At 44.9% G+C, this 24,093-nt stretch overlaps 1 protein-coding gene across 2 annotated transcripts in view; it reads right to left on the bottom strand.

Annotated features, from left to right (window-relative positions):
- Positions 1-2,481: 2,481 nt before the first annotated feature.
- Positions 2,482-24,093, bottom strand: part of LOC122811615 (nuclear factor 7, brain-like) — a 173,571-nt gene continuing 151,959 nt past the window's right edge. For both annotated transcript variants that reach the window (XM_044083582.1, XM_044083579.1), the window contains one exon: positions 2,482-3,347. In XM_044083582.1, the coding sequence (XP_043939517.1) occupies positions 2,776-3,347 (572 nt within the window). In that variant the 3' untranslated portion in view covers positions 2,482-2,775. The remainder of the gene's footprint in view (positions 3,348-24,093) is intronic.

Below are 24,093 nucleotides of genomic sequence, written 5' to 3'. Positions count from 1 at the left end.
TCACTACAGAACAAGTCCTCAATGCATTCTCCAAGGTAAAAAAACACTGCATCACTGGGAGCAGATACTATCCAAAGACGCCTCCTTAATAGCGTGAACAATGACTTTTCAGGGCCTCTACAATCTCTACTCAGTCACAGCCTCCAAACAAGTCTCATGCCAAGCAAACAGAGGACTGCAACTGTTATTCCACTAAACAAGGGTGGGCTATCCATGGACCCAATATACTACAGATCTATAATCCTGACTAGTCTCATATGCAAGGCCATGGAAAGAATTATCATGGTTACGATAAATAACAACATAGGAAATCTTCAGATGCTGGATCCAACTCAGTTTAGTTTTGACAAGGGAAGGTCTTGCCTATACAACCTGGTGGACTTCTTCAAGAAGCTAAAGAAGGCCAAAGTGCCTGACACAGTTTCCCACTTGGGTATTGTAGACAATTTCACTGAATTAAGTATAAACTCAATTCACCCACTCGACAGCCAAATGGCTCACAGAAAGGATTCAAGAAGTTAAGATAGGGGCGTCTACCCTGACAAAAAGACCAGTCATTAGAGGAGTCCATCAAGGCTCAGTGCTGGGGCTGCTCCTGTTTTCATCTACTTCTCTGACATCAAGGTTAAATGCAAAGGCCTCTGGTTGACCAAATTCACGGATACAAATTAAGTGCGGTCGTTCAATCCCCCAAGATACAAACATCCTCCAAGAATGCCTGGCAGACAGAGTCACAGTCTTAAACTCGATGCTAAGAACTACATAATACTATCCTTTGGTAAGACAGCCACTCCCTGCAAATTACTACATCAATAATTCTCCCCTAAGAGTTGCCTCATTAGCCAGGGAATTGGGAACACATGTCGACTGCAACTTGTTCTTTGACCATCATGTGTCTACAGCAGCAAGAAAATCATTTCATGTTGCACAACTTATAAGCAAGGGTATGGCATCCAGGTCCAAAGATCTCATTGTTCCATTGTGCTCAGCCATCATAAGACAAATTACCAAGTACAATGTACCCTTCAGCATGTACCTGACCAGGTATATGCAACAACTGGAGTAACCACAGAGGTTCCTCACAGAAAGAATACATGGTAAAGAAAACAAGTCCTTCATGGACCACCTCAATGCCTTGTCCTTATACTCGGTCTCCTACAGGCTGCTGACAGGTCCTATGCCTGGCCTACAAAGCATCCTCTGATCCAGCCTTAATGGATTTGTTGTGCATCTTCAATACAAATAACACCAGAAACACACAAGCCAGTGACCTAAATCTAGCCTGCAACATAAATTGGAAATGCTAGAGGGAAAGCTATGTGTCTCAGAGGCTGCCCCTTCCGTGGAACAGGCTTCCCATCCAGGTGAAGAAAAGCTCTTCGCTGAACTTATTCAAGTGAAACTTAATATCAGTGGAAGAGGAATCACAAATGTGCCTCTGGTCTGGCACCTACGAGTGGACGTTTGTAAATTCTTGACCACTCATTCCAAAGCTTATATGCCCCACACATAACTTATGGTACCAATGCCTTTCTAATATTTGTAGGAAGCACGGCTACACTTAGAAAAGCCCTTCAAGGTCATTAGCCAAGCTTTCTCCTATGATCTCATAAACATCTCAAGGACAAAATAAGGCAATTTTTACACACAGTTAAAATACATTTAAATCCTGTAATGTACAAACTAAACTGTTTATAGAATGGCTACAGGTAGAGTTGTCAGGCTGAGGGGAATAAAAGCAGATGGAAAAATCTAATTACGCAGTTCTAGCTTTTTAAACTATTTATACTTCATATGTGGCTGAGCCCACTTCTCATTTCTAGTAGTACCTTGGTCAGTACAAAGAAAATCTGCCACCAAACTTGATTTTTTTCAACATTTTCTGTCTTTGGCTTACATTTTGTCCTTCTCCCACATTACTTAGATTATTAAGACATGATGAATGGTGTTCTTCTTCTAAAATTAATAACTTTTAGTGAACCAACAGTCCAAGAAGACACGGTGAATGTAATCTGCTGTAGTATCCAGTACCTGCAAATGCAGGTGAGAGAGGAGGCAAGTGACTTGTTTTCCATTGTTGTTAAATCAATGTTCATTTTTTTTTCCACACACACACACCCATATAGCAGATAATGGTTTGCTTCACCCAAGTCTTTACCAGTGATAAACAGGCAGTAGATTCACTCCTTTGCCTCCCCCATATGAACTAGACCTGCCTTAGCTGTACATTTTTTCTCATCCGTAATGCCATCCAAAAATATGGCCATAGCTCTCCATTCATCGCAAACTGATGTGCCATCCCAACATTAGTGAGTTAGGCTGCTTATGCAGACAGAATACACAGTCAGGAAACATCTTTCACTCAAAGAAATTGCTAGATTTTTTGCTTGCCGTTTAATAAATGTTGATGGTCTATAACCATTTTATCCAAAATCATCACAGCTCTGTATACTATCACAATACAGATGCCTCGCTCAGTGATGTGGAACAACTTCACCAGATTATTTATTCACCAAAGTAATCATAACTATTCTGACATGAAACTCATTCCATATATTGATTTAATTTTACAGATTTCAAACTAAGATAGCATACCACATTCAAATATTGTTTTCATTTCATACATTTCAGACTAATTTGGTAGTCACTAGACTTTGAAATAATGCTTATTCCTAGGTTGATGAAACCCTGCAAATGCTGTATCTATACCACTGATCCACATGATGTACCACTAAGCAATCAGTAAAGTACACCCACGAGTCAGTCAAGCAGCTATTAATGACAGATACGTAGAGGTTCTCCATTTTGGCAAGAAAAGTTAACACCAGGATTAAAATATGCATAAATGTCACCAGTGAAATTACATGATGCAGTGTGAATGACAGACATGTCATCAGTGTTATAAAATGTCACCTTTCCTCCTTCATAATCCAAAAACACACCAACTCTGGTGGGTTTTACGCCAAGGGATAGTGGAACAGTTGATGAGGAGGTTTCAATCTGGTATTGTTGATTTCTTTTCAGCACAAGAAGAATTTTTCGCTCCATTAAAGAGCTTACAAATGTTTTTAATTTTGTCCAAAATGACATTCTAGATGTTACTCTCTCCCCACCGTAGATGCTGACACCCAGAGCCCACTCTGTCTTCTGCCCCACCTCTACCTCCCAGTAGTGTCTTCCTGACTGGAACCTTTCAGTACTCCTGATAAACAGTGACGTCCATAGCATTTCAGGGGTTGTGAAATCCCCTCTCAGCTGTTGTCCAAGGTGACACACACTGGTTTTGTCTTCAGATACAACCAGCTCTGACTGGGCCTCTGCACCAAACAGTGTCAGACGCTCTGGAACTGAAAATAAAAAAAGAAATATCAGACAGATTTGACTCGAACTACAAGTATTATCTATGCAGTGCAACATTTTCATTTCTGGCATACAATGTCCGTCTCATCTGCTGTTAATGTTAATCATACTGTCCCTGCTGTGACCTCCAAAGGAGTAAGGCTTTTTGCATGTGTTCCAGTGGCCCAGGGTCACAAATAAGCCAAAGTATGCGACAGTTAAAGATGGGATACACAACTCCGAAGCACTAATAGAAATCCATATACACATAATATAATATAACAGATACACAGCTGATACTTCCGCAGTGGGCTCACCTTCTGCAAAAGCTTGCAGCTATGTGAAAAGAATGGTCATCTGTGTCCAGATGGGGCTGAGAATAGCTAGCATTCTGGCCTCTGTACCAGGGGAATTATCTCAAATTCTGATAGTGAACATATAATTACAAATGCAACAAGCAGCTCGTCTGCCCTCAGTCCCACCTCATGCACCATTATCTTCTATACTTGGTTTCAGTCTTTCTAGAGCATAGACTCAAAAATTACATTGTACCAACTATGACATACTCTGAAAAGAAAAAAAAAAAAAACGACAAAACCCTGGTAAGATTCAGTCCTCTTCCTCTGAATTACAGGGTTATGTCACCTTACCATTGCTTTATGCATTATATAGTTAAGCCTTCGGCCAAAGTAATGAAATGCAAAATCGTACTGACGCTTAATAGTGCGTTGGTTAAATCTAGCACAAAACTGACAACTAGTAACGTCGTGGTCAGGGCTTAGGCAAGGAATACAGTAAGAATGAAGATCCTTATGTGGTATTTGCTTCCCACAAGAAATACAATTGTTAACTTTTTCTGACATCGGTCTGGAGCAAGAAAAAAGTTTCCCCAACGGGATACTTAGCTTTATTGAAGACTTCGGATCTGAAATTTGATTTCGAAAATCTCAGGAGTCGGCCGACCGGCACTTGCGAACTGCTTTTGCTTTGGGCACCGCGCGGCAAGAAAAAGACTGTAGAAAATGGCGTCAGCTGCATTTTATATGCACTGACGTCAGGGAAGAGGCGACAGCAACCGACGCCAGACCAGGACTTTGGAATTCAGGCCGACTGCGTGTAGCCTGCCAGCAGGATAACCCAAGTGTAATGACTGCAACAGTGAAACACAATGAACATCGCTAGATTATATGCATGCTACACTGATGATGACTCTGATATCTTGACAGTGCTGTGCTAGAAATCTGCACACATACACACACACAATACAACTTATTTTATCAAGCAAAGTAAATGTTAACAAGAAGAAACTCTAGTGTACAAATGGTAGCACACTCACAGTACAACATCCTCAGAAAGAGCAGATGCTGACTTTTTTGGCATAAAGTGTATCCATAAAACAGGATAGCTAGCTGTACAGCAGCAATCCGGAAGGATGGACGGTAAATGTTTACAACTGTGTGGTGGGAGACAGAAGGCAGTGCTGTCCACCTTTGTGTACTATGCTCGATACATTTTACAACTGGACAATAGCACAAAGGAGAAAAATAATCATAAGAACATACCCTCGTGGATGTTCTAGTGGTCCATTAATTCCCCAAAAGGCAAGAGCCATATGATCCATTTCTTCCTGCGGGGTGAAAGGAGAGTGCACTGAAAGTTCTGCTATCATCTGTCTGAGGGATTGGAGTTTTGCTTTAAGGCATGAAATCTCCCTGTGCATGTCCCCACATTACGAAAAAAAAATGCCACTGCAGGTTCTCCAGTCTCCACTAAGGAACTGATGGTATATGCTTTCCCAGACACGTACCCCGAGAATAGGCGAGCAGGCACAGCTCATTTATTCCTCTCCTACCCACAGTTGCCTTTTACAGGAGTGTGCAATTGGGCTTCGTTCCTCTATGCCACACAGCTGACAGCATTTACCTTTAAACATATAGCTGATTAGGCCAATTAATTAGTTGTTATAAATAAGAAAACTAGTATAACTAAATATTCTGTGAAAAAAAAGCACAAGAACCCCTGATAAATTCCATTAATCAACCTACAGAACAATGCTGTGGTTACACATTTTGAGCTCATCTGGAAGGCACTTTGGTGGCTGCCCAAGAAAAAGTACCTATATGTCATTTAGCTTAAATATATGTGTTTAATAGAAAGCAACAACTGTATGAGAAGAATCTTTTTACTTTAATCATTACCCTAGTTCCTACTGATGTAATGCTAACCTTGGCACACAGAAGCAAGTTAAAAGTTCTCCACACATTTGCAACAAGCATGTGAATATCTGAACTCTGCAGTGCAGCTATACCAAACTGGAAGCTATGTAGGTCAGACAATGCTATCAAAAATAACCATTCTGGATGCCCAGAAAATGTTTGTTAAATTATGTATAACATATAATACTTATGTTTCAAAGCACAGATCATTCTTTAGAGACAAGCAACAGATCATATGAAAAGATGTGTTTATACATTTTGTCACACCCACAACAGAAAGTCCCACAAATACAGCAAATAACGTAATTAAATAGGTATACAGGTGAAAGACAGATTTTTACCTAAATTTCTCCACTCATTAAAAAGAAAATGCACTGACTATATTTATTCAGGGGAACTCTACTTCCTTACAATGTAATTTGCCATTCAGATTCTGCTTCTATAACTGCATTATCCCAGTCCCTTCTAACATATTATTATGTCTCACTGTAACCCAAAAAAACTTAAAAGTAACCACATCTTTTTCCATCACATGACACAATAATGAATTAACTCTCCCCAGGATTCATGAAGCTCGGCGCAAGAACGGCGTTAGGCTTGCGCCGACCGTGCGGCGTAGAGATGGCACAGTAGCACCATATGCCTATTAATGAAGGCGCACTGCCGCCACATCCACGTGCATAGGAAACGTGCGCTAGTGCATGGAGCGTGTCCAAGCACCGCACGGAGGCATGGACATGTCAGCTGTTTACTAACCTAAAATGCTGAATAGTACAGCCTGCCTCTAATAGTAATCACACCTATCAGTGTTCGTGGATACTGAAACGTATGCAAAGCATGCAAGACAGTTTTGCGAACACAAAAATAAGAAGCAAACACAAATGCACGTAGCTGAATATTGAGTCCCCATCCCTTGAACAAATGACATTTAAAACCCCGTGCCCGTATTCCATTGTAGTGTCGATAGTTATACTAAGTGGAAGCGAAACGCATCGTGTTAGCGTGCCACCAAAGCTAAGTCTAGCCCAATGGTCAGGGTTACCACTTGTCCCACATTGTGAGGGACAGTCCCCCTCTGGGCAGTTGTGTCCATACCAAAACCAAAAAAAATATAAAATATCCTGCGATCGTAGGACATAATTATGTCCCACATCTTATGTAATAGTCCCATACAATAGTTATTTCCATATGTAAAATATCTACATGTTACAAGAAACAGAATAAGCAAGTAAACGAAACAGAAGAAGCAGCTAAACTGCTACAACAATAAGCCTACATTTAAGCATAAAACAAAAGTACTATCTGTTGTACTGACCGTGGGTATGTGTTGGCCTGAAAAATCTGGTGTGTCCCGAATATATCCCATCCTGGCCATATGAAAAGGTGGCAACCCTACCAATGGTCAGAGCATTCGCACAATAACTGGCCAGCCTCTTAACCCCCATAAAACCAGTGACCTTTGGAGGAAAGGTGGTGAATTACACTGAATGAATAATGACAATAATTAAGAGTAATAGACATCTTTTACTTCAGAAAATAAGTATTAATACATATGCTCTGATTCTGTCAACGTTTCAAGTTAATAGTAATATTTTAAAAGTGTCCGTGATTGTCCCTGATTTGTCCTTGCCTTGTCCCTGTTACTGTTGAAATTAGTCCCAGAGTGGTTGAGAGGTCCGTACACATATGTACACCAACCAGCTGTCACATTTGTTGCCAGTACTGTTGAATATCTGTAGTGAAGTCATATATCCTAGCTACCATCCATGCGGAATGTACCACGGATGGTGTAGTGGTCAAACCGGTGACTAAGGTGTGTCTGTTTCTGGGTCCAAGCCCAGCAAGGGCCGCTAATTTTATGTGATGTGCAGAATAATGTCCGTCGGATATAGGGAGGTAAAGCCACGTACAAGCAGACGTAAGCGGGGATGCGCGGCGGACATTCAACAGTATGGGAAATGTAAATAGGTATGTAGGTGCATATGTATGTATATGTACAGACAAATATATATATTTATATACATATATGAATGAACATGATCACAATAAAGCAGTCATAACAAATGTGAAGGGAAACACCAGTGGAACCCCCCCACCCCGTATTATGTAGTGCCGACATATCAAGCTGGTCAGAGGTGGGCAAACTCCTGCGTCTGTAAACACAGGCAGAATGGTAACATTGGGACTAACTCTGTCCACGTGCTAATTCTAACTTTCAAACAGGTACAGAACTGTTCTGGTCTCCAGTCGGACAAGCCTAAACCCGGATTACCACATGAACACCCTGACAATCAAACACACGTATGTGCCAGCACTATAAGCTTTGGAGTTCTGAATATCCACAGAGTGAGTAAACATGCAGCATGGGTCCAGAGCAGTAGGGAATAGGGAATGGCGCATGTGTAGTACTGCGGTTTTCCCAGCAGGAGATTGGATGCCTGCTGTGTAAGTGAAGTGTTGAGGCATGTGTTCGGGTAACTATGAACCATGGGTATACATATAAATGAAGAAGAACACCAATAGTGTAGTGGTTAGAGCATCTGCCTAACGTAAAGGCATTCCCGGTTCAAGTTCGACTATAGCACATATTATTTTCCTTGTGGAATGAATGTCGCTGAGCTGTAAAGCCAACATTTAAACATGTAAAGGTGAACGTGTGTTTCGCATGGGGCCATTAACCAGATTCCTTCAATCAAACTGGCACTGTCATAATGAATAAGGACCACGTAAGCACAAATAAGCGGCAGTAAACATATGTAACTCACAGTAAGCATAGGCGAGTGGGCCTGCGCGGGTGTAAGCAGCTCCCAGCATAGGAAATGTATGTTTGTATGTACACACACACATATATATATATATATATATATATATATGTGTGTGTGTGTGTGTGTATAGATATATATCCACAGACATGAAAAAAAAAAATATATATATATATATATATATATATATCTATGAAGAATGAACGCCGTAAGAATAAAGCATACACAAGGGTTGTGAAGGGAATCGAGAGCAACTAAGGTATTATATAGTGCTTGCAGCATATGTCAGATAAAGCTGCCCAAGAGTGAACAGAGCACCGCTATTCACACCACAGGCAGGGTTCTACCAGTGGGCATAACATCGTTGAACTGCTACGTCTACATTACACACAGATGGAATGTAGTCCATGTTGGGACCACTTACACTTGTAAACTGCAAATGGCCATAAGCCATAACACCAGGAAAGGCACGTATGTGCAAATATAAATGGCGGGAGACCCTGTGAATACACGAGGTGGGACAAAATGTGTGTAGGGCCCCAAACGCTCTGGAGAGGGCAATGTGTAAAGGTGTGTCATGGCTGCGATATCAAGTGGATAATGGCTGTTACGCGTGGAAACTCAACACGGGTGGGGTAGAGGAACTATGGGTATGCGATTATGGATCCAGGAGTGCCAGGGTTGGTTGGGCCAGTTCCAATGGACCGCCCTGTGTAGTTCAGCTACTACGTAATAGGTATATATGCATACGCACATGCAGACAACAATATGTTGAAGTACATTCTCTGTAACACATGCACTCCATTTATTGACATAAATAATATGAATGTGCACAGACAAACAAAGACAGTAGCTGGAATAATAGGCTGTGCAGACGAGGAACAGGTCAGATGACACTGTATCACATCCCAATTACCATCAGTAATCCGTACATGAACATATTGCGACATCTGTCCGCTGTATAACGTGCTAAATACCGATTACAAGATAACTGGAGTGAAGTGTCGGTGTCATAATGCCTAAGGCAATAGCATGCCGGTGAAGCATATATAAAACCCAATACACATGTGTAAGTGCGTATGAGCGGGAAATGTATTGGTCAATGGACACACAGATGTGTGTGTGTATGTATATATATATATATATATATATATATATATATATATATATATATATACACACACACACACGCACATATATATATATATATATACACACACACACACACACACACACACATATATATATATATAGTTACTGTACATACCTAGGTTACGTTACAGCAATTACGGGTAACATATATTCAGACCGGGCATATGTTAGTGGGAGGTCCAATAAACAAACGTCTACCTCCCACACACCCCCCAGCTAGGTCGGTGAGATATACAGACACGCAATAAAGGTAAATACACTGCTGCTTTCCAGACCACTGGCAGGAAACTACCAGTGTGAGAGATCTGCAAGGTCTACACGTTAAACATGGATCACGGGGTCCTTTGTGGGACACCAAAAATTTGCCTTGTAGGCAAACCTGTGATGCTTGACGCAACCAGGATGCAGCTGTACACGGAACAGTAGGTTGTGCAAGTCTGATAACACATTGGTTGACAAAACATACGACATGTGTCCCGACACGGGGAGAGTGGGCAGTGTGTAGGGGTGTGTTCATACCCCAGCTGCGCTCACAGTAAGGATGTGTTCTGTAGAGGGGTATCAGGTAGGGGAATCATGGGTATGCAATCATGGGCCTAAGTGTGCAGGTGTTGGTTGGCAGAGACGTATTAGGCCCGCCCTGTGGAAGTAATTAATATTCCGATGTGGGTATAGCAGACGCCCATACCTCCCAAACCTTAAGAGCACATCTACTGGATAGTCCGTAAACCATTGGGGGAACACATAAGGACCATATCAGTGAACTGTACCCAATTATCATGGACATCCGTGATTACGAATCAAAATCTAACACAGTCCCAACTAAACCCTTCTAGAACTAGTGATATTAGGTGGACAGGTGGCAGAATACACGTAATGAATAATGACAACATGTATGAGTCATAAACAGCATGTACCTCGACAAATGTGTATGAATACATATGCTCTGGGACTGTCAATGTGTCAGGTTAATAGCACCAATCATCTAAATGTGTCCCTGAGGGTGTTATGCAGTGTCCCTGATTCAGTGTTCACTCTCCCCTATTCGTATGTGAGGTCTGCTAGTGACGGAAAGTGCATATTCCGCCGACTACCTTAGGTAGATGATAGCATAATAGGTTGGGGTTACCACCTGTTCACCTTTGCGAGGGACACTCCCCTTTGGGCAGTTGTGTCCTGCAAAATAAGTGTTATTATGGCACATGCCCTGTGATTTAGGGCAAAAAATCCATATATTGTCTGTAGTGGTTACATAAAACGATTATGTTGTATCTGAAACACCTAGATGTTATAGGAAACAGTATTAGCAACTAGAATGCTACAAGAATAACCTTTTATTTAGGCAAAACTGTGAAGTTCTCTATTTTCTACTGTTTGTGGGTATGTGTTGCCCTGCCAAATCTGACATCTCTACATATAGGTCCTATAGGGCTGCCACCTTTCAAAATGGCCAAAGTGGGACCTCCTCCGTAGAAATGTCAGACATACCAGGCCAACAGCCATGCATAGTACAGAACTATATGTATTTGCACAAATAAAAGCTTAGTCTAGTAGCAGTCCACTTGCTTATGCTACTTCACATAACATATAGAAGTGTCATATATACAATAACTGTTACATGCAACTATTAGAGAAATGTAGAATATAATAGTGTCCTGTAATCAGGACATTTGCTATGTCTTGATTATTTTCGCATGACACATCCGCCTAAGGAGGGACTGTCACACGCAAAGTGGGACAGGTATTAATCCTAAAGTCCCACCTCGGCCAATTTAAAAAGTGGCAAACCTACAATAGGTATGGGGGTAGCATGACCCAGCAGACGGATGTGGGTCCCAAAACACATTTACTTGTCTGCATCGGTTCCTATGTATCAGCCAGATGGGAGCAGATTGTATGAGGAACACACATATAATACGATTAACTCACTGGACAGGCCGCCGATTCCGTACAGTCGAACGCCATGCTGTCGCCTAATGGTCAGCCATACCCGATACTGTAGTCATGTAGTCCGATGTAATAGGCATCACAAGGGATCGTGCCCACCCAACGTGAGTGACACATGCAAGCACCAATGTCGGTGCATGTGCAAGTGAGGAAGTGAGCGGGTGTAAGCGTGTTTGGCTACCAGTATGCGAGTATTGCACTGGTAAAGAAATGTGGAGGCTAACCAAGTGTAAGAAGCTGTAACCAGAGGTCAGCAGTATGCGAGTATTGCACTGGTAAAGAAATGTGGAGGCTAACCAAGTGTAAGAAGCTGTAACCAGAGGTCAGCAGTGCCTAACACCACGCAAACCCAGGCACAACCTCTCCCAACTGCTTCAATGTGCCTTACTCCCTCCATATCCAATGGGCTTGTTCTGGCCGCAAACAAATAACCGTCCTTTGCAAGTGTTGGTAGCAACACCCTGTGCACACAGCTAATGTGAATTACCAATACACCATGGCAAATATACAGACAATAGACAGTACCACACACATACCATACAGCACAGTCATCCAACAGTAGAGCAATGTACCGGCAGACATGTCCGGATCACTGGTGTTTGCAGACCTGGCCTTCTTGTGTTTATGTGTGTGAGAATGCCCAGTATGACCATTCCGCATGTTGTCGACTGACATTGCCATCATACCTTCGTGTGTTTGAGCATGCCCAGTATGGCCAACTGTATTGCATGTGTTACATGTCCAGGTAGTCTGTACTGTGGTGCCGACCTCTGCGTTGTACACTGACAGGTGGCATGCTGTGTCTGCAGGGTATCCATCGGTCATATGGCATTGACTGTTACTACATTTCTGCACAGCGTGGGGGGACATCCGACTGTATCCACATTCCCACACAGCACCGGGGGGGGGGGGCGCACCTGACTGTTACTATATGTGTACGTTGGAAGGGGGGCACACCTGACACTTGTACACTTTTGCTACTACTGTACTGGTATGTCAGGTACTCCATTTCAATGTGTAGACCTACCTATTGTGCTGGCTAGAGGCATACCAGTGTACTCCAGATCTTAGATTTAATCACCAACATATTAGTTTCAGACGTCCTAGCCTTCACAACCTACATCCAACTGCCTGGCCTGCTGTAGTCTGTCTGTGTGGGAGTCATTCATAGGGCATATTCAGAGGCCATAGTACAGCATTTGTCTGTGTTGGTCTACATCTGTCCAGCTGGTTGAGACTTGTGTAGGCTGTATGGACACACATGATGCTCAGCCCATTACCCGCAGTGGGTTATGACACCCTGTGTACTACTGGCTACTATGGTGACCCCCATATGTGCTATAGATGTCATGGTGCCACTATGGGCGTCTACTGTCTGCTGCCTTAACATTCGGCCACCAAATTCCCTTGCAAGCTCACATCCATACCATAGCTACAGGTACCAACACATTCTAATACAGCTGCCAAATGGTAGGTTGATTGACTTACCTTGAGGGTGTGCCAGACCTGAGGATGGTGCTGGAGGGCTGCCTATGTCGGATGCACAAAGTGCACTTCCTATACATGGCTGAGCACAGGTAGTGTCATGTTTGGCATACCTTTTACTGTCTGTGCAAGTCAGACAGGGTGACATTCCCTGGGTCCCTACTGTGTCAGTGCATATGCTATGCGTTGCCTCTTTGTCAAGGCCAGGTCATACTGGGCACGCCTCCTTCCACCTACTGGTTCCGGCTCAGGTTGTTCCTCCTCCGAGTCACTCTGTGCATTGGCACTGGTGGGGGGCTGTGTGGCCCTGCCCCATGCTGTTCCTGCTGCAGCTGTTTCCACAGGATCATATTGTGTAGCACAGCACATACCATAACAATCTGGGTGCATGTAGCTGGTGAATAATGCAATGCTCCACTGGATGTGTCCAGACACCTGAACCGTGACCTGAGCATCCCAAACACATGCTCTATTATATGTCTGGCCTGTGCGTGTGCCTCATTATGGCGTCGTTGTTCAGGTGTGTGTGCATTTCTGATGGGTGTCATCAGCCACGGCTCCAGTGGGTACCCAGCATCCCCCACTAGGTGACCGTAGGGGATGTCCACATTGGCAAAGCTGTGGTACAGCTGCGTCAGATGCCATATATCAGAATCGTCATAGCTTCCAGGGCAGCCAGCACACACATTCAGTATAATGCCCTGGGCATCGCATACGACCTGGAAGTTGATGGAGGGGATGCCCCTGCGTTTAATGTAGGCCCTACCCTGCTCACCGGGTGGTGCTTTGATGCGAATGTGCGTGCAGGCTATAGCAGCCACTACCCCAGAGTAGCCTGCCATTTGGTGGAAGAGAGACATATTGCTGGTCGACACCTCACGTGTGTTGAGGAAATGTACATGCTCACTGACATGTGGTGATATGGCATCCAGGAACTGGTGGAATACCCTGGATGCAGATGCCTGTGAGATCCCCATGACATCCCCAGTTGTGCTTTGGGAGGTACCTGTGGCTAGTATACCTAAGCCTACACATACCTTGGTATCCACTGGGATGGGTTCCCCTCGGCCTGTTTGATGTGTCAGGTGTGGCAGGCACAGCTCAACAATCTGCTGTAGGAGGTCTCTGTCCACCCCATAGAGCTCTACTATCTCCAGCTCATGTAGCCCCTGGTAGGTTACCCTGGGTCTGTACAGTCTTCTCGGTCTCCTCAATGAGGGTTGTTCGGCAGAATTCACATCCTCACCACCCTCAGCCTCCTGCACATGTTGGTCTATGTTGCCTGCTGCAGCCCTTCTCATTTCATAGGACTGTTTGTTAAAATTTCCCCGCATGTATACACCGGTGGTGTAGAGTGTGGAAAAACCAGAGGGGATGGTGCTTGCTCACTTTATCGTAGTGTTCTGGGCCGGTCTGGTCTGCTGGGCCTGTAATCTGCTGATTCTGATACATATCACCTGTTTGCCCAGCTTGTTCATCTTGACTACTCTCCTACTGCTGTTGTCCCTCCCAATTGCACTAGGCAGGTATAGACACACCCCTAGCTTAGGCGTGCTAAGCTAGGAGCATTCCCAAGACACAGGGCTCCAATCTACGTACAGTATGCCTGACACACACCCCCATGCTTTCACCTATATTCGAGTCCTGCACCCGGCTATCTATACACATACCCTCTTGGGACCTGCATCACACCCTGGGGATAAATGGGATTCACTATTTTCCACCTCGTTTGCATAGTATTGTCTTCTAATGCATAGTTACATGACCCATACTGAGCCTCCCCAAAAATAACCACTGCTTACTGTCGTGCAGACCCATACACAACTGGTTAAAAGCGCCTTACTATCACCGTATTCAATGTCCCTTGTTCTTCCCAGCAACAAAACAACCGGCCTCTGCACGGCTCGAAACCGGAACCCTGCATACCACAGACAATGTGCTTTACCACTAAGCCATGGCAGATATACATGCATCTGAGGTTAACATATATATATATATATATATATATATATATATATATATATATATACACACACACACACAGATATACATATACACACACATACGTAGATATAGAATATATATCTCAACAGCGGACCACGTGACACCAAAGCATTAGACAAGAATGAAAAGGAAACCACATGTGCCTCCTGCATTATGTACTCGTGTTAATATCAAGGTAAGTGTGTTTCTGTGCGTCACATGGGTTCAGACTGTATTAAGGGTAAGATTAGGGCTGCTGACATTACTCACCAGACCTATTGCCAAATGTATGTGTATGTCTTGCCAACCCAGTCTCTTGGCAGATTGTGACATTTATGGCCACTATATAGGAAAACAACAAAACACGCTCCTCAACACATCCAGTAGCTAGCCATTCACAGACACCAATACATAGGATATGACTGCCAAACACACACACTTGTCATGCTTTAGAATAGAACACCTACCTGTCTAGTCTATCACACTACAGCATTACGCAGTTACAGAATGCTCTACCAAGATTACTGGGACACAGCACTCCCAGAGGTGAACTTCTAGGTGGGTGACATCATCAGCACTGGCAAAGTCCGCGATAGGGATTGTATGGAGTGTGAGCAGTCTAAAAGCATTATTCCGTCCCCAGGCAGACGGACACACACAGTTGGCATGGCTGGGATTAGAACACCGACCTAACTACCTTATCACACTACAGCATTACGCAGTTACAGAAAGCGCTACCGAGATTACTGGGACACATCACTCCCAGAGGTGTACTTCTAGGTGGGTGACATCATCAGCATTGGCAAAGACGGCGATAGGGATTGTATGGAGTGTGAGCAGTCTAAAAGCATTATTCTGTCCCCAGGCAGACGGAGACACACACACACACACACACACACACACACACACACACTTGGCATGGCTGGGATTAGAACACCGACCTAACTACCTTATCACACTACAGCATTACGTAGTTACAGAACATGCTACCGAGATTACTGGGACACATCACTCCCAGAGGTGTACTTCTAGGTGGGTGACATCATCAGCAATGGCAAAGTCAGCGATAGGGATTGTATGGAGTGTGAGCAGTCTAAAAGCATTATTCTGTCCCCAGGAAGGAGACACACACACACACACACACACACACACACACACACACACAGTTGGCATGGCTGGGATTAGAACACCGATCTAACTACCTTATCACACTACAGCATTACGCAGTTACAGAACGCGCTACCGAGATTACTGGGACACAGCACTCCCAGAGGTGTACTTTTAGGTGGGTGACATCATCAGAATTGGCAAAGACGGCGATAGGATTGTATGGAGTGTGAGCAGTCTAAAAGCATATTTCTGTCCCCAGGCAGACGGAGACAAACACACGCCAGTGGTGGGATCAGGACAACTGCCTATCTACAGACCACTATTACAATACTACATAGATACGAGCCACGCCACAGACACTACACCTTTCAAGACTGTCAATATGACCTTCTAGGAATGCGGACATCGACATGGATGCTGGCAGTTACGACGTACCTACCTGTGAACCTGTGTGTTCAATGTAGGAATCCATCCTGAAGTGGGGTATGGCCATCTGTTGACTGGACGACTACTATCGCTATACAGGGTTACAATGGCCATGCCCATACACATAGAGGCACATAACCGACACAAGGTGTCACTGGGCATGCTCACACACTTAGTAGCACATGGCCGTTTGGAATGCACTATGTTTCCATCTACACAACGTTATACTGGGCATGCTCGCACACTTAGTAGCACAGGGCTGTTTTGTATGCACTCTGATTCTAAACACGGAAGGGAACAGCGGCCATGCTATTACAGTTAGACATGAACAACACATTGTAATGGACTCCAGTGTCGATAGTTGTCATTGTTAGCAGGAACGCTGCACTACATATATCTGACACCGGTCTTCTACACAACGTCTGCTGCTGTCCGTCACCTTAGATGCACCAATCTAAACCTGGCACACTACCACCCATGGTGATGTCCTGCCAGGAGTGGCTAATTCGCCCATATAGTGCCATTCATAGTCTAATGTCCTGAGACCAGGTTAACACCCTGACACCTAGAGGACAACTGCATTGTATGTGTATGCTAAACAGTGCTAGATGTGCAGTGTTCGTAATCACAGCTGCCCAATGTAGATCCAACAGTGGAGAATACTGACATCTGTGCAGTGAGGAACACCTGGCTGAAGGCTCAGTTGTGCACAATAGCACTACCACCATATACCTCAGATACAGACATGTGGGCCATAACACAGGTACGGACCGTTCCAGATGGTGGTGTCCCCACGTACATGAAGGCCACTCACATGTACTGACCAGTACACCCTCAAAAGGCATCACAGATGTGTCAAATGCAGATCACAGTGTCAAAAGCCGCATTCCAGGATGTAGCCCTCAGACATCACCATGTCCTTGGACCAACAAACACACATCCATACATGTGGTAGGACATATAACAGTACAACACCATGTGACCCATGACCAGTGGACTGTACCTAGCTCTACATCAACTGTGCAGACTACCCATGTACTGACACAGTTGCATCATGTGTTATGCAATGCAATGATACCACTGTTCGTAACCAGGTCGGCTGTACACATAACAGTGGCCCTGGTTCATATACAGCAGTAACAAATGATGGTTGCTGTACACCAGTAAACACCCTCATGTTTGGATATGACATACATGTACCTGCCGTGGATATGTACATGCCACACACACACAACACATATTTATATAGCACAGCTGTTGCTGCCCTTCATGCAGACAGGTGGCTACAGCAATTACACACATGCACATGGAAGGTAGGTCCATGGCTGTTGAATGCTAACAGTACATAAGGTCTGATATCAATGTTGACTGAGTTAACATTCTAACTGTACTGGTTACCCATGACAACTATCATATCATACAACAGTCCATGTGTCATGTATTTCATCACACATGTCCACCAACTGCAATGCCTACAAACATGGCAAAATGACAGGAATGTAGGACCTACGCACATGTACATGTAGTAGTGTGCATTCAGCTACCATGCGTGTGCAGTAGCTGATGTTTGCAAGTTACTTGTGTTTTACTACAACATGCAGTTGTAATGCAGCCCCATCATTGCCAACTGTATATGGTGATATACTGACAGTACGGTAAGATGTACATCAGGCATGGACGGATGTGTGGACATAACTAAGTGGTGGGCCATCTTTGCAGATGGATGTTTGCTGAGTACAGCTCACAGGTGTGTCACAAGCCGTCCTACAATAACATGTGCAAACACTAAGCTATGGTTCTGTTAAATGAAGGGGAACACATACAACCTACACAGCGGTCAGGATGTGACTGACTGTAAATCACTTGACACCTGTAACACTTAAGACCTCCTGTGTGCATATATCAGCACAATTGCCAAAGGTAGTGTCGGTACACAATGTAATGCGGGCAATACTGCTGCATATCTGTCATACGTATCATAAGATAGCAGGTGTTTGATTCACAGTACTGCCATGTGTGTTTGCTTGTGTGTCTATATATGCCACGTATGGTGGGGAATACATCCCAATTGTTACTCACTCTCCTGTACACTGTTGTAGAGATCTGTACATACTGCATTGTAGAAAGCAAGACATAGGCAGGGGTGAGGTGTGTATCACACACATGTGAGCTATCTGTATGTGCATGACATAGGTGCATTCAATTGTGGACTCCACAGTGTGTGTGTGTGTGTGTGTGTGTGTGTGTGTATGTACATATGGCTGTCTGGTCCATGGAGTGAGGATGTATGTTACCATAGTGAACAGATAGGACCTCTAACCCCTCCAGGTGATGCAATCTACTACCCTGTTGATGCAGTCGATCTTAGGCATTACTGACTACCTGTACATGTGTATTCTCTGTGTCGCGTCATGTAGGTGCACAGTACTGCAATGGTGATTACCACATAGGCAGGGGTCCTCACCTCAACACTATCAAGTGTGTGTGTGTGTGTGTGTGTGTGTGTGTGTGTGTGCGTGGGGGGGGGGTGTTCCAGTGTCGTTGACCCCGTGAGTCTGGGTGTGTTACTGTGTGTCTGAATACATGTGTGAGAATACCTGTGTGTGTGTGTGTGTGTGTGTGTGTGTAGTTGTGTGTTCGCATCCTGTAATGTGAATGTGTATTACTGCTACACAATGAGGCCTCAAGCTATCAACTGGCCTCTACCCTTGTCATCAGCTAGACTATGTAAACTCCCTGCTCCATGTAACTGTACCTGTGATGTCACCCGGTATGGATGTCACATCTGTAGCCACTGTAGCTTAGTACACATCTCCCATGCTACTGGATCAGTAGATGTGTAGACATCTTTGGAATGTCAGCCTTTCTAACAGTGAGGATGAAGCTACGAATAGCATGCTGGTATTGCCATACATACCTGTGAGTAGTCCACATTTACACATGGGAAACTAACTGCAAACACTGACACTCAAAGGCACATGCAATTAGACCTGAAGGAGGGAAGCAGGACATCATGACCAACATGCTGTTACTGTTGTTACCAAGACACATACTGTGAACAGAAAACAATGCATTCTAAACCTGTACTACATGATATGTCTGCTGCGTGTCAACAGTACACAACAGTTGTAATCTACACTCATCTCCCTATTCTGTTCACCCTGTGCATCAGACCATATGAGCATGTCCCTGCCCGGATGGTGTGCATGACAGGCATGCGGAACAGGCATCATCATATGCACAGGGTGATAATGTGCCAGGGGCCTAGGCTGCACCAGTGGATGACATCATATGTGTGGGTTAGGGCCTGTGATCTAATTGGACATGTGTGGTTGTTATGCATGTGTGTGTTGCGATGCCCTACAGATATTTCTGGTGTGTGCGTGTATGTGTGCACACAATTCTGGCAAGTGTCTGGCCTACACAGGGGTATTATTGACAGCTCCAGACTGTACAGACCAGGTTTTACAGCTCACGGTGTCCGGCCACGGCCACATGACCTGTGCCTGACTGGGGTTGCACGAGCACTACCAGGCAGAGGTGCAGATTGGGTACTGTCCGATGACACATATCCACTGGAACTGTGTCCCTGTTGGGACCATCCAGGGCCACGTGCATGTGGCCTGCTGTGTCCTCTGTGTGGACAGCGCAGGACCAGCTGCACTGCTGCTGCTACCGCCACTATGGGAGCGGGCATGTGAGGTAGCTCGTTCACACAGACCTGCACCAGGTGACGTAGCTCGTTCACATAGACCTGCACCAGGTGACGTAGCTGGCCTAAGTCCACGTGCCCTAAGCCTCACTCCTACCAGATGTTCCAGCACAGACAGCTCACGCTCGCGGATTGTCATGCCACGGTCAAGGATTCCAACCATGTCACCCAGTCGTCTGTCTAAAACCTCAACAATCTGTTGTTGAGCATTTGCCATTGCCTGGATGTTGTTGTTTAAAGAACGGATAGCAGCCCTCTGAAGCCTCTGCCCTTCTCTGTTCTGCCATTCAGCACGTGCCTGTGCTGCCATTACAGCCTGAAACACACGTCTGGTGACACCAGCTGCTGTGCTCTGTCCTGCAGGGGCATATCGGCCAGAGGTCCTCCTACGAGCAACACTGGCCACATGCCTGTGTGGCCCATCTCCAGTCATTTGCCTGACACCATGGTGTGAATATACACCTTCCACAGCCACCACACTTTCCTGTTCCAAGCTACCACACGCCAACTATCCTCCCTCTATGGCCACTGGTGATGGGGTATGTGTTGGCATGAGATCTGTGTGCGGGGATGAAGGGGATATAGGTGGAATGGCAACCAATGGCACAGATTCAGCCCCTAACAACCCTGCCTGTGCCTCAAGCATATGTTCATCATCACTGCTAGAGTCTGTGGGGACACTAACATCAGATGGACCGCAGGAGGGTAATGCACCTACATCACCTGTGAGGGAAGACAAAGACTCTACATTACAATACAGACACATACAGACTCACTGCTACCCATCACATCCAAACCATCCTACACTATGTAGAGGCAGGTGGCCATGCCTCCATACATCCCCCCATGTGGGTGGCTGCGCACCCCACACCATACCTACTTTAATAATCTACCTCCAAGATAGCACAATCAGACACACGAAGCAAACCCACACACATTACAGTCCCCCGGAAACACACACCACACTCAGAACACACAATTACACACACTACAGCAATCAGAAACACACTTACACACAGTACCTACCTGAACCGCAGCACTACAAACACTACCTAAATGTCCCTTAACATCGTGATAGTAGTACTCACGGTTCTGGTGCTTCAGTACTGTGGTCTTTAAGCCTCATGATTACGCGCGTCGGTATGTAAAGCATTCGGTATTTGGTAGTATCCTATTTATATGTACCTCCATGGTTGTGTAGATGTTGTTAACCTATCAATATATTTGCATATATATGTATATCCATATATATCGACATATATCTCTCTATCACCCTTTCTCTATCATATATATATATATATATATATATATATATATATATATACATAGAGAGAGAAAGAGAGAGAGAATACACCATTCATTGGGTACATGGCGGTGTATACTACTTCCCGAAATCCGCCCTTTTGTGTTTTAACCTGTCACAATACACACCTGCCATTGGTACATCTCAGGTAGCTTAGTGGTAGGTTATTGTGAAGATTGTGTACATAGTTGCATGTTCTACTCCTGGCAATGGTCGTTTTACCTCTCAGAGCAGGCACTATTAGTACAAGGGTAAATAACGTATATTTCAGCGGTTCTGAGCAGCTTTGCCTGTGATCTGCATGATATTCAGCAAAGGTTAGACCTCTGTTGCACATATCCGTGTAGTCATGTTTAAACACCGCTTACCGGCACAAAAACCCACTAACATGTGCTTAAACATGATTTAATGACCTGCATCCAACATCCCTTATTCAGGACATCAGAACAGCCCTTGCAGGTCATGGAACCGGGACCATGAACGACACAGTCAGTGGCTTTACACTGAGGCATCTGGGATATGTACAAGTGTTATGGTGTTTAGTATGTAGAGTGTACTACGGCTGTTCCTCAATACTGCAAACAAATGTGTAACTCCGTTGGTATACATATGGAGGATACCTGTTAATGGTATGCCCAAGTGAGGCTTAATGGATATGCTCCAGCTATGGGAATCCATGTCACAGTGAGCCGCACACTGTAATGAGCTACACCTTGCCACAACCATAACTGGAGAATGCTGGGGTGACAGATACCTGTCATGGGTATGCCCCATGCTTTGGAACTACATCCCTGATTACATTATATGAAGCCCCTCATTAACAAACCAGGGAATCCTTGCAGAGTGGGTGGGGAACAGTAGTTATACCCCAGTGATCCCGCAATTGGCTCTGCTCCACAGAGGGACAGTTAATCAATGGGGTGGCGACAGCAGACACATTTTGCCTAGGCTTATGAATGGCCTCTGACAGTTAGGCATGTACCTACCAATGTACCTAGGAACTTATACATACAGTATCAACACAGGCTGTTAGCTTAATTTACTGTTCAGGTATTGACTTACCTTGTGCCAATAGCAGTTGTGTGTGCAATAGTTGAGGGCTGCCTATGTAGGATGCACACAGTAGACCACCTATACATGACAATTTACAGGTGGTCGTGTGTGTGTGTGTGTGTGTGTGTGTGTGTGTGTGTGTGTGTGTGTGTGTGTGTGTGTGTGTGTGTGTGTGTGTGTGTGCCATCCATGTTTACTGTGTGTGCAGGTGGAGAAGTGTGTCAGTCCGTAGGGGCCTACACACTGTCAGAGTATGTGCTATACGTTCCCTCTTTGCCAAGGCATGGGCATACTGGGCACGCCTCCGTCTGCCTACTGGGGCTGGCACAGGGTGTTCGTGGTCTGAATCCCTCTGTGCCTGTGGTGGCCTTGGCAACTGTGGTGGGCTATGAGGGCCTTCACCATTATGTCCCTGCTGCAGCTGTTTCCACAGGATCATATTATGTAGCATGGCACATAGTATGAAGATGTGGGCACACATGCCTGGAGAGTGCTGCAAGGCTCTGCCAGATATGTCCAAGCAACCGAACCGTGATTTCAGCATCCCAAACACACGCTCTATGATGATTCTGGTTTGTGCATGTGCCTCATTATGGCGTTCTTGCATGGGTGTGTGGGCATTTCTGATGGGGAGTCATCATCCAAGGCTCCAGTGCATAGCCAGCATCCCCCATAAGGTGGCCATATGGGATGTCCCCCCTAGCAAATACCTGTTACAGCTGTGAGGCTTGCCAGATGTGGGTATCGTGGTAGCTTCCAGGGCTGCTGGCACACACATCCATGATAATGTCCTGGGCATTGCACACAACCTGGCAGTTGATGGAGTGGTATCACTTGCAATTTATGTAGCGCCTACCATGCTCACTGGGTGGTGACTTGATGTGTATGTGCGTGCAGTCTATTGCACCCAGTACCTCCAGGTAGTCTGTCACACGGTGGAAGAGGCGCATATTGCTGGCCAACTCCTCCTGTTCGGGGGAAGTATATATGCTCATTGGCATGTGGTAACATGGCATCCAGGAACTGGTGGAGTACCCTGGATGCTGATGCCTGTGAGATCCCCATGATATCTCCAGTTGGCCTTTGAAAGGTACCTGTGGCTAGTATTCTCAAGCTTACACATACCTTCGTGTCCACTGGGATGGGTTCCCCTCTGTTGTTTCTGGCTCTGAGGTGTGGCCGGCACAGCTCAACAATTTGCTGTATGATGTGCCTGTTCATCCTGTAACGCTCTACTATCTCCAGATCATCTAGACCCTGGTAGGTTACCCTTGGTCTGAACACTCTTCTCCTCCTCCGGTGCCTGAGGTGGTTGTCAGCATCATCCTCCACACCACCTTCAGTCTCCAACACATGCTGATGAATCAAAGCTATGGCAGCTCCCAACATGTACAATTTAAAAGTTCCCCGTCTGTTTACACCGATGGTGCATTGTTTGGTAATACACAAGTGTGCGTGAGGTGCCTTCACACTTTATACTATTGTGCTTTGGAAGCTGATGATGCCATTGGGTGTGTATGTACAATCCGAGCTGCAGGGTTATCTTACTTATGGGTTTTACCGTAAGTACTGCTACTGTGGGGCCTTTGGTGTTGAATTACACTT

This window comes from Protopterus annectens, chromosome 9.part0 (genome assembly GCF_019279795.1).
Source record: "Protopterus annectens isolate FY-2018-M chromosome 9.part0, PAN1.0, whole genome shotgun sequence".
In the NCBI taxonomy this organism is placed as follows: domain Eukaryota; kingdom Metazoa; phylum Chordata; order Ceratodontiformes; family Protopteridae; genus Protopterus; species Protopterus annectens.
The sequence above is the reverse complement of the archived record's forward strand: the minus strand, read 5'-3'. Positions and strand labels throughout refer to the sequence as shown.